The sequence below is a fragment of the Zonotrichia leucophrys genome, chromosome 2 (genome assembly GCF_028769735.1).
Source record: "Zonotrichia leucophrys gambelii isolate GWCS_2022_RI chromosome 2, RI_Zleu_2.0, whole genome shotgun sequence".
In the NCBI taxonomy this organism is placed as follows: Eukaryota; Metazoa; Chordata; class Aves; order Passeriformes; family Passerellidae; genus Zonotrichia; species Zonotrichia leucophrys.
Window position 1 is genome coordinate 107,100,197 of NC_088171.1, and position 16,548 is coordinate 107,116,744.

At 40.0% G+C, this 16,548-nt stretch overlaps 1 protein-coding gene across 7 annotated transcripts in view; it reads right to left on the reverse strand.

The window, feature by feature from the left end:
• ZNF521 (zinc finger protein 521) overlaps positions 1 to 16,548 on the reverse strand; it is a 230,234-nt gene that overhangs the window by 25,296 nt on the left and 188,390 nt on the right. For all 7 annotated transcript variants that reach the window (XM_064705994.1, XM_064706000.1, XM_064705995.1 and 4 more), the window contains 2 exons: positions 3,961 to 4,092; positions 1,169 to 1,284 (listed from right to left, as the gene is read on the reverse strand). In XM_064705994.1, coding sequence (XP_064562064.1) covers positions 1,169 to 1,284; positions 3,961 to 4,092 — 248 coding nt within the window. The remainder of the gene's footprint in view (positions 1 to 1,168; positions 1,285 to 3,960; positions 4,093 to 16,548) is intronic.

Genomic DNA, 16,548 nt, shown 5'->3' on the forward strand with positions numbered 1-16,548 from the left:
ATTACAACAAAAAAAATGAAGGCAGTTGCTTGGGAAACTTGGTATTTTGAAATGGAAGTGTATTTTAGATGGGATAGACTTGTTAGGAGGTGATTGTACAAATCATAATTACACTGTGTGCTTTACATCTTCCTAAATCAGTTATCTATTCTGCTTTTCAAAATCCAGTCCTAATTCTACTGTTAAAAGTAATTTTTACCTTATGTTCCTGTTTCTTTATTTTCATAACTGACTTTTGCCTACCTGCACCACTTTTTCCTTCCTCTCTTTCTTTTTCTTTCTTTCTTTCTTTCTTTCTTTCTTTCTTTCTTTCTTTCTTTCTTTCTTTCTTTCTTTCTTTCTTTCTTTCTTTCTTTCTTTCTTTCTTTCTTTCTTTCTTTCTCTTTCTTTCTTTCTTTCTTTCTTTCTTTCTTTCTTTCTTTCTTTCTTTCTTTCTTTCTTTCTTTCTTTCTTTCTTTCTCTCTTTCTCTCTTTCTCTCTTTCTCTCTCTCTTTCTCTCTCTCTTTCTCTCTCTCTTTCTCTCTTTCTTTCTTTCTTTCTTTCTCTCTTTCTCTCTTTCTCTCTCTTTCTCTCTCTCTCTTTCTCTCTCTCTCTCTCTTTCTCTCCTTCTCTCCTTCTCTCCTTCTCTCTTTCTCTCTTTCTCTCTTTCTCTCTTTCTCTCCTTTTGTTTACCATTAATAAACAGTATCATTACAAATCTGACAGCCCACAAAAATACATTCATTTGGCCCTATTTTCATTCCCCACCAAATCAAAAGAGAAATTCTTTCTACTTCCCCTCTCTGCCATCACTACACTCCTACTTCAGGGCATAGCTTTTCACATTTAAAGACAAAAGAATACATTAATTTTCCATTTCACTGGTTTACTAAATGTTTTATGGCTATCAAGTAGAAAAACAGGATGCCCATTTCTCTCTCCTAGAGAATACCTTGAGCTGCAAGAACCTACAGTGCAAGAATCCCGAAATTCAGCTCTGTACCAGGTGGCTTTCTGCCAGCATCTTTTTGAAGCAGCATGGGTTGAATCACCTGCAATTTCTCTTGACCTTCTCTAATTCCCATCCTGATGATAAGCAAGAATCAGAGGAGGTCATGGCAAGTACAACTTTGAACTCAGCTGTCAAATACATAATGCCTTTATAACCCTCAGGTAACAAATGTAGTACCTGCAGCTCTGTTTGGAAGAAGAACTTCTGTGGACACTGTGTGCAGTCATAGATCTTGTCCTCTTGTCCATGGGCTGAGAAAATATGCTGCTGCAACTTGTTTGCTTGGACAAACACTGAAATATTAGACAAAGAACAAGCTTTTAATTATTTCATATCATAAGTGAGGAGTTTTTTTATAAACAATCTCCCAATAGCATTGAGCAACTCCAGGATGTAAAATTAGGCAAGTGCATTCAGATTTCACCTTACACTGTTGCTATAATGCATACCAATGAATGTCATTTATCGACAAAGTGTGAGGCTTCTTCTAAGACGAACTGAAACAAAAGAAGATTCCTGGTGTAAGGAAAAAATACCCAACAACTGACCAAGAAAAAAAAATAAGGACCCTGTCAGGACAACCAATGAAGATTTCATCTATAGAGTATCTGAAAATGCCATTTCCTGTTCAGGATTATTTCTTCATGCTTACTGCACTTTGATTGAACACACACAAAACTTATTTCCTGGCAACCAACAGGTTTGAAAAGCACAGATGCCAAAGTCCTGTTTACTCTGTGTGCCTAAAGTTAAAACTAACAAACAGCTCTGTATTTAAATGTGTTAATGTTAAAAATTATATCCCACAGCTATACTGGGGCAATGTCTATAAATGTGAAACAGAACTGCAGGTAAATTCTCTTTGGATACTTTAAGATCAACTCTGCCTACACACTGAATGCAAGGGTTTCAATAATATAAACATGTTCAATTTTAATGACTACAAAACAAGGCCCTAAGACTGTGTAACAGTTTACCTAGGAGACATACTATTAATAATTAAATTGTATATGCCAGAGGCAGTGTTTGGGTTGGCAGCACTGACTTCTGATGGATGCCTGGTGCACTGTGACCTAAAAAAGTTTGCATCTACAATATTAATCTGTATAGGCAGGGAAAGGATTTATTAAAGATGCTGGCATTTGACTTTGACTCCACTCCTAATCATTAAAATTATTCTAATTGCAAGGCAACAAAAAACATCAGAATATTGTTCTTCTGAGTCATACATTTTAATGACATTTCTCATTACCCTGGAAAAAAAAGATCAGATTCCATTTTCCATATAAAACTTATATTGGTGATTTTTACTTCTTGTTAATATTCTAGCAAGATGTGCTGAAGTAATTTAATGGCACATTGCTAATAAAGCATCATTGTTTGTGATTAATGCTCACTGTCTATTTACCCCATCAGCAAAAAGCAAGAAGAATTTCGCACAGATTGGAATCGACTTATCTCCATACTCCTTAACACATTTCACAAGGCTACTGGCTCAGAAATGGAAGGATTAGTTTTATCAGGGATCTTGGTCACATGGAGAGCTCTCAGTGGGTACTCCTTACATATGCAAGTTTTTATGTTGCATTTACAGCATCCTAAACTTGGAAATGGAAGATTTATGACATCACACAAAAAAAAAATCACACCATAATGTGTAAGCAAAAACAAGGGAAAAAAAAAGGTAGAATCAGTAGTAAAACTAAAAACTTGAAGGAATGCCTAACTGAAAGAATTATTGAAGACAGACACTTTACAGACAAACTGTTTCTGGTGGTACTACCCATGCTCAGACAAGCTGTGCAGTGAAGAGGAACTATGTATTTTTTAAATTTTATGACCCACAGAAATGTGTGAAATCTGAACACAGAGAGGTAATAATCATCACCAGTCACTGTATCTGAAAGATGAAAAATTCAAATTTAATTTTCCTTGGTAGCACTCGCTTAGGTTTCACTGAGTGTGGAGCTGCCAAACAAAGAGGAGTAAAATTAAGGTATTAAAGGGTCTATTTGCTTATCAATGAAAATGCTTCACTTCCATTAATGGAAAACAGAAACCTTCAACGGTTTCCAGAATTAGCATGCCATTGATGTGTGAATACCCAACGTGTGTTTTGTCATGTTTGTGATTATCTTTGATTTTCATTTTTTAAAGCAAAATTGGGAATGCAAGCTACATAGTAACACTCATGTTTTAGGTTATCATTTTATGAAATGTTCTATTAGGAAGTCCTTAAAAAACTCACAACAACTCAGTAGGCACCCTTTTAATGTGTTTTCATTTCCAACAACAGCATTTTTCTGTTCTTCATTATGGCCCAAACACTGCAGTGCTTAGCCCTACTGGGTCAAGTTATTTTCTCACTTGGGTTTTACTACTGAATAACAGCACTGACTCGGGGAGGATTATTCCACACTTGGACTTGTGTCAGGGGAGAGCAGAACTTGACTTGTGGCAAGACAGCATGGTTTGCTTTGTAAAGCACATTACAAGGGTGTTTCTTCTCACCACAAGCCAACACACACACGCATGTGGGCTTTCTTACCCCATCAGAGGAGAATGCTGCTGCACAGGCAATGCCTGGGAACTGGGGCCAAATTCTGCTCTGAGTTTTATTAGATGAAGCATCTGTAGCTTTAAAGCTACAAATTTATGGATAGTTTTAACCTTGGCAGGTTTGAAACATGGAAGTGAGATACCGTGGAAGGTAACAGACTATCACTTCTGTAATTATAAAAAAACTCAAACTTCCGATAGAAGAGCTTGAAATGCACTTCTTACAGATGGATGACCGACCTTCCAAGGAGCTCAGCTTTCTAAACGATTTCTAATCAATATTATTAATGAGCAAAATGTAATGTTCCCTCCTAAAGCTGACCTAAAGCGAGCACCCAACACATTTTTTCAGGGAGTGCTGCAAGGTCAAGCGAAGGGCATTACTGGGACAAGCAGTGATGGGCTCCTACCTGTAAAGCACACCGGACATTTGAAGGTGCCCCCCATGCCTTCAAAGCTGTGCTCTATCAGGTGGCACTGAAGTTTGGCAGGAGAGTCGAATGTCTGATTGCAGAGTTTGCATTCATGGTTCAGTCCTTCATCTGCAGGAGAAATCAAAGGAGAACTGAAATTCACCACAGCCCTTACAAAGAGAAAGTCCAACACAATCTGTGAACTGGAGCAACTTTTTGTTTTCCTAAGCTCAGGAAACTGGATTGCTGAAATGTTCTCTTACCCAGAATGTTTCAGAATATCCAAAGCTTGACGGGGCATTAAAAGCACAGATTTTCCACTTATAATTAGCACTACGCAGGAATGCAGAGCATTAGCCTTCAGTAGGAAATGATGACTATGACCTGAAACATCATTTCTTAGCAGAGCCACCCAGTCACGACCAAGTACATTTGCAAAACAGCACGTGAGGAATTTGATGCTGATCACACACCATCCTGTGTACCATGGGTAAGAACTGTGAATGCTGTTTTTGGCACTGTGGCTGAGGTGGAGTTTCTTGTAACTGGTGTGAGAAGGGTGGATAGTTTATACCCTCACACCACTCCTACTCCACATTCCCAGTCCTGTGGGCATACATGAAACCTTTTGCAAGCTGCAGCATTTCAGACCTCTCTTTCTGACAATCCTGGATTTTTTTCCCTCTTTATTTGCATTTCTCCTCTGAACAGCCCAGAGAAGTCCCCATGCGCCTTCTGACGCAGCTTTCCTGTCCATGTCCTGTGGCTTTAAAACCCTTCCCGCTCCCCGCTGCCTGTTCCTCTGCTTCCTCCCATTGTCCTCCAAGGCCGGCTGGTGCCTGGCACCAGGTTCCCTTCCTGAGGGTGCTGCAGGATTCATCCACTCCGCCATGAGGGCAGTCAGCGGCTGTCCTACTTAGAAACAGTTGCTAGGTAAGAAGTGGCTTCCAGCACTGCTGCAGAGGCCTCAATTCCCACAGCGCCGCTTAGAAAAGGTCCTTCTGTATGTCACCGGTGTGCTACACGAGTGGCATTGATCTCGCAGGTAAATACTGTATCTGATTATTAAAAAACAAGCGGGAATGGAGTGCTTGGTGGCTGGGGCAGCTCCCTGCCATTTCTCAGTTGGGAAGGAGCGATTGAGGAGAGCGCCCTGCCCATGCTGAACACCTAAATGCCAGGCTGCCAACCTCCTGCTGGACACAGCGCTGCCTGCAGCAACCATAAGTGACCCTGGAGACGGGCATTCACAAAGGATAGTGAGAGCACAGACAATGTTGTGCATCCCACACGACAATCTTTTCCACTGGTGTAAAGAGAAAGTGACATGGTGTTCCAGTGGTTGAGTGGGGGCACGTCCCTGCCCCAAATGACCCTTAGTGACTTATAAGAATTGAAAAAAATGTCAGTGGTAGCCCCCAGCTTTCAATTCTTGTTAGTCCAAAAGCTAAATTTAGCCTTTGCGTAAGTCATGGCATTTCTAGCCAAAGGAGGGGAATTAGACAGTGTGAGCTAAGCCAGGCCATGGTGGCCACTCTGCAGGTGGAATCACTGAAAATTACCATTGTGTGGTTTCCATGAGCTTTCAGAGCTCTGCAAATGAAAAGGGGCAGATGAAACCCAATAAAGACAAAGGTTTAGACAAAATTACATCACTGTCATGCAGACACAGCGAACTGCAAACTTCCTTTCCTTTTCTACCCAGTCCCTCCTGAAAGCAATGTTCAATGATCCTGACTACCTCTGCTGCATATATGTAAAGCCTTATAAAATAAGGGCCTTGTAAAATCATGGCTCAGACCTGCTACTTAGGCTAAGTGGAAGGGAACTATAGGAGAGTGACTCAGCTGGAATAGGGGTAGAGAGATGTGAGTGACATGAGAGACGTGCTGCGTGACTGCCACATGTCTACATCGTGGTGTATGGTGGTTGGTTCACTTGGCCTTGTTGTGCCTTAAAAACCATACTATGGTAACGGGCTAGCTGCTTAAAAAGGCCTGGTTTTTGCCATAAAGGGCTCTCCTTTGCACCTGCCTGGGGACTCTGTGTTGATCTGCATCACCACATACATGCTGCAGAGCTTTTAGAGGGTGTGAAATGGAAGGCCTGGTCTGAAGTGTCAGCTGAAAAATGTTGGTGGTCCTGGCAATCCCCTGCCCACAGACTGTTTCTGCTGAAGTGCCTGTCTCTGTTACCTACATGAGACAGAAGAACTTGACTCTCAGCCTGCCTGACCAGGCACCAGTTTATAGCTAGATCTACTGAGGACAGCTGTCAACACAAACTCAGGCAAAGGCTGAGGTCAATCTCAGCTGTTTTGACACCATCGCCTCTCTGGAGAGACTGGAATATGGTGGCAGCAGAGCACAGGCTGATGAGGTACACATCCCACCCAGCCACATACGCTGGTAGTCAGGTACAATAGCTGATAAAATCCTTTGCAAAAGACTTCCAGGGGAAGGTTAAGGGTGGGTGACATTTCCTCATCTTGTAGATGACACCTTTTGTAACTCTTCATTAAAAAAAAAAAAAAATCAAATATATGCTAACTACTTCATTAGCAGGGAAAATTTTAGTGGATTATCAAGAGTTGCCTGTGATTTGGCATTTTCCACCATCACTGACAAACCCTTCCAGTGTGTTCTGCCTTTGCTATTGCTGAGAGAGGACAAATACAACCCATGCAAGCACCACCAAAGGGAGCATGAAGGAAAAGAATCTGGCACACTCCAGTCTGTAGATCTAAGACACACAGACACATCCTCCAAGGCAGGTTGCAAGCTGTGTACTTCCAACAGGCAGCAACCCACAGCTGCGGGCAAAGCTGCAGAACAGCATCCTGAAAAGAGGAGGACGGCTCAACAAATCTCATATAAATGCCTCTTCTTTCCTGAACTTGCTAATTAATTATGACGATTGTACAGACTGACGCACAATATTTCTCCTATATGCATATCTTTGCCATGGTCATTATTGAACAGATAGTTCTGGAGGTGGTGAAAGTTCCCCTCAATGGGCAGTTACAAGACAGGAAACCTGTAAGGTGAAGTTTCTTCATTAACCTGTTTGTGCTGATACACACAGTCAAAACAATTAGGACAAAGGGAGCTCCATCTCAGAATCTTCCACAAGTCAAGGTGAAAATAATCAATGACAATTCTCAAATCACAGAGTTACTGTTGGCAAAGTGTAAATGAACCATGCTAATCATTCCTGAGCATGGGAACACAGAACAGGGTGTTCTTCAAACATTCCAAGGAAGAAAGACTTCCAAAAAAGAAATATTTTTATATGATGCTACAGAAAACAGGGAAGGCTTTTCTTTTGGTCTTTCCATTACCTTAGTTGATGAAGAAAAAAGTAGAAAGGAAGGCATGCACCCCTGATGCCGAAGCAAAGCTAATTTTAATTACACAGAAATTGTACTTGTTCAAGAAGAACTGAACCCCATTAAAGGTGACCCTTATTGTATTTCCCATATTACTCAGATCCAAGGTGATTTCCTGGTCACAAATATCAAAATCACTTTGATTATTCTATGTTGCAAATGTGATTTTCCTAAAGGCTTATAAACAGGGTTTGAAAAATCCCCTCACCCACTCGCCTGGGGCAGATAAAAACCTTCCCCAGGCAAAAGACATCAATTTGTGCAGAATCTAAGTTTCTCTTAAAAATGAAATGCTTTTAGTTTCCAAACTAAAAGCATTTCATTTTATCATATACATTACATCACATACATTCATCATATACAAAATAAGACTACATTTGTATAACTAACAGAATAATATTTTTCCTAAGTCCCACTGTTTTCACCCATTTTGTGCACATCACCAGCTTTGTTACATCCTTGGAACAAAGGGCAAGGATCCAGCCCTTGAATTCAAGAATGTGAAACCAGCCATGATTTAAATTTAAGGAAGACAGCTAAGGGTACAGAACAGGCAGAAGAGTCAGGATCTCTGGCTTCCATTCCAAACTCCAACACTGACATACTCTTAGCACCTTGGGCATGACAGTGTGGCCTGTGTTTCTCAGACTACCCATCTTTAAGGAAGTGGTGCTAATTTTTAATTTCTACTTTAACAGGCTGACCTAATTACTATCCCTTAAGACTTTTAATACAACCAAGATAGTGGAGCTGGAGAAGAGTCCAAGATTATCTACCACACTCAGAAGACCCAGAATCGCTGCCATCTGCCTGTGAAAGGGTTTAAGCCTGGATCACACAGCACTGTGGAAGGATGGGGGAACAAGGCTTTGTCCCTGTTCTCTGCTCTCCCTAGACAATTTAAAAGCATAGCCAGCCTTTTATCTCCCACTGGCATGAAAAGAGCCAGGATGTGGCAAATCCTGCAAAGGTGCCAGATGTGGAAAGAGCATGCAAAAGGCTCTGTTTACTCAGTGGCCCCTGTCTAGCTCTCCATGTTTAGCAAACAATTTGATAGGGTGCTATGGAAGTGCAAAATATGATATCATTAATAAATAAAGGGCCAGTGAAATGTCACATTTTCAGTTTTCATTTGGGATAAATCTGAAATGGAATGGAGTGTCAGATACAGTCCAAAGGGCTCTCCTTCCCTGCAGAACAGAGCTGCTGCTCTTTGCTCTTACTCAGGCAGAAAAAAAAAGCAAAAATTTTAAAAAAAGTGCTGAGCAGCTTTAAAAAATTCAATCAAAATAATCTGCTCTTTGGAAAGGTGGCGGCTGACAGTAATTGGAAAATACTGTCTGACTCATTTATTAAAGTGAGATTCAGAGTCAATTGATTTAATAACCATTAGAATATTCTATTAAGGATATAATAGGTTGGCACAGCCCTATTTTTTATTAAGAGTTATAGGTAAGAAATAAGCAATGCTATGGAATTTTAGACAACTGCTGTATGGATTAGACTAAAAATATGGCTTGCAAAATAGGTATAAAAGCAGCAAGTATCAGGAGGAGGAATAGGAAAGTACATTACAGTGCAAATGAGTTAGCTGAAGGATGAAAAAGAAATGAACCTTTAATATAAAGCCTGCACTTTTCCAAATCTAACAGAAAACTATGCACTACATTCCCTGGTGTGGTACATCGTAAAACAAGTCAGCACGTCCTTCACATTATGGGCCCAACAACGCCATGAGGAAGGCAAGAACAAAGTACCCACTGTACAGCGCAGAACTGGTGCTTACTGTTGCCCTTACGTGGCTGGGATATGAGCTTGGACATGGCTGAGATCTCGCAAGATGGATGGGAATGGTTTACCCACTGCTCACGTCAAATGAGTTTGATGCACGCAGGATTTCTGCATAAGTAAATTGCTTTCCATTTGTAATCTTTATTCAGATAGTGGGAAAATGTAAACATGAATCAATTCCAAATAAATGCATTTAATATTCATATAAATGTTTAATATTTACACAAATATTAAATGTATCAATGCAGGCAGGTAGATTTTAATTGAGGTGCAGCCCATTACCTCAGCAACTAACTTGACAACCAGCTATAAAAGCAAATATAATCAGTCTTCGTGCTGAGCATATACTCATGTTTGGGGATCCTCTTTGTATTGGCTATCCATGCACTGCAGAGTTACTGAGCAGCTCGTACAGCAGGCAGGATGCTCCCACTTGCACCTGCCCCAGAGCCAGGGCTCTGGATGACCCGGCCCAGTTTGTGTTACCAACTCTAGGCACAACTTGTTCATTCCATGGAAGGTCCTGACATTTCAGTACACACTTTAAACAAGTGGAACCCTTTAAGCAGCGTCTAGACTTGTGTTTATGCTTCTTGCTCTTCAAAAAAACAAAACTAGAGCAGCTACAAGCAAATGTTCACTGGCTGACTTACATGCAGCTGTTAAGTCGGTAGCCACTGGGGGCCCTCTTATATTGTCTGATCAACACTACAGCCATTACCCAGCACCAATTTGTAACAGTTTATAAGTAACTCTTTCTCTTATTCATCCTCAACGTTGTCCAGAAGGGTCCTTGTGCCTTCTACTCTGAATAAATCTATAGGCAAAGGTCCTAGGATCATGATGTCCTCCTGGTAAATCATCATGAGGCTGGGTCCATACTCAAAATAATCCGCTAAGAAGTCATGTAAAATCTGCCCTCCACACACAACACAGGAATGAAATGGCCTGCAGGCCCTGTATTTTTTTTTTAGATCTAAAACATGCACAGCTCCCACATTCAATGTGTTTTCTTTGTAATATTTTTACCAAGCAAACCATGCCCCTAAACCAATTTCTCCTTCTTCGCATTGCTTTCACTCTTCCCTGAGCTAATTCTGCAGCACACATTTATAAGCCAGAGATCTGAGGAGTAAGGAAGCAATGCCATGGATGACAACTAACCCCTTGGCTACAACACCTCACACAAAAACAAGGGAAGGACAAAATACACCATACAACACTTTAATTTCCAGAGTGTATAGCCATCCATGCTTCCTAGCTTATAGTGCTATGCTTATCTGAATCTTTTAAATTGTACTGGCCACACACCTACACAACCACCAGCCTCCCTGTAACACTTCAGACAATCTCATTCCTACTCAAAAGTTGGTCTTAGGGTCTGCTGTGGCAAGTATGTGCATGACACGTACCTTCACATGCTAAAGAGCAAATAACACCTCTTCCAAGCTTGGAAGCTGAAATGGAGCAGTACCTGAAGTCTCCAGCACCCCATTTATAATTTCTCCCTTATAACACTAATGCTTCTGCCATTTTCAATTCCTCAAACATTATCAGGACCCCTCAAATGACAAACATGATCCATCACAGCGTTAATTTTGGAAGCTGACATGAAAAGCATAGGAATGGTGATAAAGGAGGAGACAGTAAAGGCAAAGTATACAGCTGGAATTTGCAGCAGGAAGAAGTATTCAGCTAGAATTTACAGCTGTGAGAAAAACCTGTCATACAAAACCAGTTTTTGTTTAAGTCCTAACTAATGGTTCAGTCCTGGTGAGACAGGATGGAGGATTGGATGGAAAGACAGAAGTACACCTGTGTTTCTCCTGGACTGGCCAGGGCAAGTCACCATGTCTTAGGAAACAGGAGGGCAGGGGAAGGAAATACCCTCCCTCCCTCCTCACTCACCCTCTAGGCACAGTTAGTTATCCTTCACACCTTCCCTCTTGTGCCACATACTACTGCTCATGTACATGCCAGCATGCTGATCTGTGTTTATCCTTAATACCACTTTTAACCAAAATCATGATGTTAGCTGAAGAAACTCAAAACATCTGGCTGCACCCTGAGCAATGCCTTTCCCCTTGCATTTTTTTTCAGTTCAGAATGATTTTTAGGCAAGACTCTGCCCATTCCAAGGAAAGCTGGCAGACAAGATCCGAGCAACAATCCTAAACTCTTGAGTCCCCAACAACTGCAGCCTCTCAAGGGGAACGTAGGGACAAGGCTACGACACTGCCTTGAAGGTCCTGGCCTGCAGCAGCAGGAAGAGGATGGGAGCTGCACTGTGCTGCAGAGGCCAGGCCATGCTGACTCCCAGCAGCTTGGTAGGAAGCTTTATTCAACAAGCAGGAAATAAATCCTACAGCCGTCCGCAGTGCACTGCTAAAGCTACAGCAAAGGGTGCTGATCGATGGAGTGACAAAGAGCTGGGATCCACCTCCTCAATTAAAGCAAAAGTTCTCTCTCCAGGGACAGATTTTGAAATTAGATCTGCTTAAGGGAAAGCCAGTCTACTGCATCTTTCATTCCACTGTATTTTTGTCTGAAGCAAGGGATGCATTTCACTTCACCAACTGTTCACTTTTTTGCTTGGTTGCACTCACTTTGGCTGCTTGTAAGTGAACTCTTCTTACCACATGTGCCTTGTATGTTCTATTAAAGCCACAAATTGTCTGGCTTCAGTGAGGCTGGATGAAAATAAAAGAAGGGCAACTGGCAGGGTCTGTTTCTTAATAAGTGTCGTGTATTCAGATCAACTAAGAACAATTTAAATACAGCAAACTCCCCTCTCCATCAAACAACAACACTTTCTGCACAACTGGCTACGAGGAGAGAGTTCAGGAATTCTGCAAGTGTTATTCACCAGCTGATGGGACATGCATAATTTGCTACTCCCTGTCTGTAACTGCACCAGAAAAAGGTATTAAAATTCGTTCAAAAAAAAGTCTGTGTTGCATCACATAGCTACACACATTACAAGGTTACACTCCATCATTGCAATAAAATCCCATGTGATGGAGCTTATTTTGGAAACAATTTTGCTATGGGATATAAAAAGAAATTTAAACCAGTAGGAATAAGCTGAGTGGTATGAGTTATTTGTAGACAGATGATCCAGCTCAATATTTGCCTTTTCAAACAGCACTTAGTGAGCTTAAAAAACCTTAAAAACTTAAGTTTAAACTTAAAAACTTAAGTTTAAAAGTTTAAAACTTTTAAAAATTAAAAACTTGGTGACTGATCCTCCAAATGCTGGCATAACTAACTGAGGAGAGCAGGCCTCCCATCCTTCTAAACTCCTGCCTAGGCTTTTTGTGGAACAAAATTCTGCTAAGGTGCAAGGTTAAGCCCTCCATCCTCTCAGTATACAGTGAAATACAGATTATTATCTGAGTTTTACAGAAAAAGAAACCATACCCCAAAACTGCATCCCAAATAGAGAATGAAAACTTTCTTACTAAATTAATGGTGGAAGAATCAGACCCTGCTTCATTTGTTCACCATTATGAATGCACTGTTGGAATTAAGGTTGGAATTGAGTTTTTCGCTGTTCTCTTCTGTAAGCTAAGAGCCTATTTCCAGGAAAAACTCTTGGACCAAATCTTCTTTAGTAAAGTAAAATTGCAATCTGAATGGCTCAGAGGTTGCCTGAGCTAAGTAGATATTAATGCTTTAATCAAATTGTAGGGGAAAAATAATAAAAATGTCATATTTGTATTCAGAAGAACTAAACACAGTAAAAACAAGTAAAAACTTTTTACTTTTTTATTAATTCAATTTTTTTAAAAATGCATTCAATTTCAGTATTTTTGTTCACTGTGTAGGCTACAGTTTTGTTTTCTTGTTCTTGCTCTCTGGTTGGAGAACTAGCTTTCTCTGTTATTTGTTGCAACATGCCTACTAGTAATGCCCACTCATCTGGGTCTTCTGGAAGTAATGCCCACTCATCTGGTCAAAGTACAGGTATATCTACTTTTAAGCTTTGCACAAAGAAAACACAAAATTTTAAGGTAGGGGAGAATATTTCATGTTGCATAAACTACAGACAAGCTGTTCTAAATTTAGTGGTACTGGGAAAACATCTCACATGGAGACAAAGTGTCAATATTAATTCTACACTACAGTGGACCAGCAGTAGAAATTGTGTTTCGTACACAAGTCTCATCAGGTATTTCTTTTGTTCTGAGTATACAAAAAGGGTCAGAATTGCCTTCTTTCTTTTGGCGTGAAGCTATTAGATATCTGGAAGATAAAGCCTCTAAATGCTGAAACACTGTTTATCTACAAAGAATTGCCTGCTTATTCTTAAAAGATAAGAAAGAAAAAAGAAAAATGGAAAAAAAAGAGTAGGATAGGGCTTTCCTGTTCTATTGGATATTTGACTCAAGAGTGTGAAGAAATAACAGTCCTTTTCATATTTCCTAATACATCAGATAGTATTGATATTTTGTTTTCCAAATCTTAATGCTATTATATCAGTCAAATATTATTTGGCATCTTTTTACATAGGTGGAGGGACACTTGGGAATGAGCAGCGATTGCTGTGATTTTGATTCAGCTCTTCAACTCATTTAGGTGTGTATCAACTTTCTGCTTTCTTTCCCTTTAACCTCCATTTCCTCATCCCCAGCCCTCAGAAAGAACAGGGAGGAAGAAGAGGTTCAGGCTGTGAAGGCCCTCAGGTCCATGCTGATAACTGGGCATTTAATTAGATTATTTTCATGTGAGCGAACTGCTTTGCCTGTTAGGGGAGATCTTGTACAGCAATGTATTAAAATGATAAAGCTCAATTTAATATAAAGAATTATTTATACTGCTCATCTGATTAAGTTTGCTGTTTTATTTAGGAAAGCATTTAAAATGAGAAAGCTCAATTTTAATTTGAGCTAACCTTTCCCTATGTTTCTCTTTGATTCTTCTATAAAGCAAGCAAGCAGCTTTGGGCCCACATATCAAAAAAGGACTAGACTTCATTCTAAACCTGCTCCACTCTCCTTCCTGCTTTCTCTGCTGGTACAAAGACTTCACACTGAGCTGAACAAACAGCTTTTGGAATTTTTATATTGAAAGTTCTTCATTTGTGGATAAGAGAATAACGAGGGCCAATTAGTTATTCTTTCTATCAGTTACATGTTTGGGGCTTGGTTTTATTTTCCCAAATTCTAAATGCCTCTGTTAACAGATTTATTCCAACTCTTGATCAAACCTAATTCCTTGCTGAAGCAAAGACACCATTTCCCACCACGCTAGCAATTGAGGAGTGGTGCCTATGAACACAGCTGCTCCTCCAGTGAACTTTGATGTAACAGAATGGCAAAGTTCTGAGCTTCAAATAATAAGGGGAAAAGAGGAAAAACACCAGAGTAGAAGAAATAGAGAAAAGTTGGCTAAAAAGAGATGTATCAGACAGATAAAGATTGGTTGGGGAAGGAGAACAAGATGTAGTGGCAGAAATAAACAAAAAAAGGAGGCAGACTGAAAAGGTGAATGGAGCAGAAGAAATGGTGAGCTGAAGCAGGACAAGGGCATGAAACCTGTGTGAAAAGGCACAGCAAAGTCTCGATTTAACCTTCACTTGAAGTTCACGGAAGAAATGCAGAGTAGCATGCACTTCTAGGCAGAGCTTGAGTAATTTAGTTCAGTTCCTGTGGCAATAATTATAGATGTATTTTTGCATCCAAATGTCTCAAGCCAACAAAGTTACCAGATTATCATTAATAACAATAAGCAATTAAAAAGAACAGCAGGTTACAAATATCAAGAATCAAACTTGGGGTAAAAATACAGGACCATTATGAGAAAAATAAAAGTACAGGCTGTCAGGTCAGTATATAGCCTTTCCAGATAAAAGTTATAGAGCTGGAGAAAAATGTGGCCTGACATTAAATGACTATGAGGTGATTAACATCAGTGAGAAACCAAAAAACACTTGTAAAGCTCTGAGGAGATCTGAAATGTGATACGAAAACCGTGCCTGTAACAGCAAGAGATAGGTGGCTGAGCACTGTAAGACATCAGCCTTTTACTAAGACATACTCTAATAAATAACTGACAAGACTGCATTTGCTGGCTGAAATATTCTCCAAAAGGCCCATTGAGCTTTCACTGCATGTGTCAGTTCATTTCAACAAGAAGAGGTAGGAAAAAACCAGAGGAACTCAGGAAGAAAGGGAGGAAGACCCAGTCCAACCCTACATGTATTGCTGTGTGTACATGCACAAGGTGCCTAGCAGTTCCTGAAACCAAATTTATTTAAGCCATGTGCTGCAGAATGGGTAGAATGGGTTAAAAGCCATGAGATTTAACTCAGTGTATGGCTGGAAGTCTGCACTGAGCAGTTTCTCCTCTGAGGGTTTCTCTGTAACGGGGAGAGTGAGAATTTCAATTTTTTTTAAATGAAGACTGAGATTTTGATGCAGCACTGCCATTTCAGGGGCTCAGGTTGAACAAGAAGTACTGAACATTGCGAGACTTGTGATCAAATTGTGAAACTGTGAAACCTAATTTACCCAAATGAAATGGGGGACACAAAATTAATTCAGATAAATGAGGATTTTGAATAAGCAAGGGACTATTTAGTGCTTTTAACACACATCCTGGGACATAACCTCATTACAGATCAGGAGTGTTGTGCTGTGAGTTTGTGTCAGAGTGGAAGTGTCACTGACACAACAAATAAAACCAAAAATATCCTACTCCCTGATCGCTTATTTTGTGTTTCCATACACACGCTACACGAGCCTGAAGAATAATTAACACTGCTGAGAAGAAGCAGCAACAGTGGATGAGTCTCACTACAGCAGACCTCTCATCATAGCAGAAATACAAATGTACTAGTTATCGTAACTGTGTTATGTTAAGTAGACCTTTGCCCCACATTATTGTAAGTTAGAGGAGGGAAAAGGGAAAAGGAAGATGATATCAGCATTCTTGATGATATTTTATTTATCCGCACATACTGTTGACACAGTTGAAGAATAAGCAGAAGAATGGAAGGAGACCCACAAAACACTTGCGGACACTGATTTTTTTTTTTTAAACATTTCGTCAGATACAAAAAAGCCAGTGAAGACAGCCATCTCTTTTACAGAGCAATCTCAGGCATTAAAGCCCACAAAAAAAGGAAAAAAAAGTTTGAAAGTGTTTCTAATGCTATCTTGTAAAGATGCTTATAAAGCTTATAAAGACACTGTAGACATTTTTGTTGTGGGTAAATTTTTAATTTCTTAACTTCATGAAACAGTTTGACCAAGACCTGAGCACATTCATTTAAACTGTCATTTAAATATTGCATACCCTGATTTTTTGTTATAAAGGCCAGCTCCAAAGGATTTTTTTTGCATTGTAATGACATTTTTCAAATTTGTAATGATATTAAGAAATGAAAGCATTTCTTAACAGAA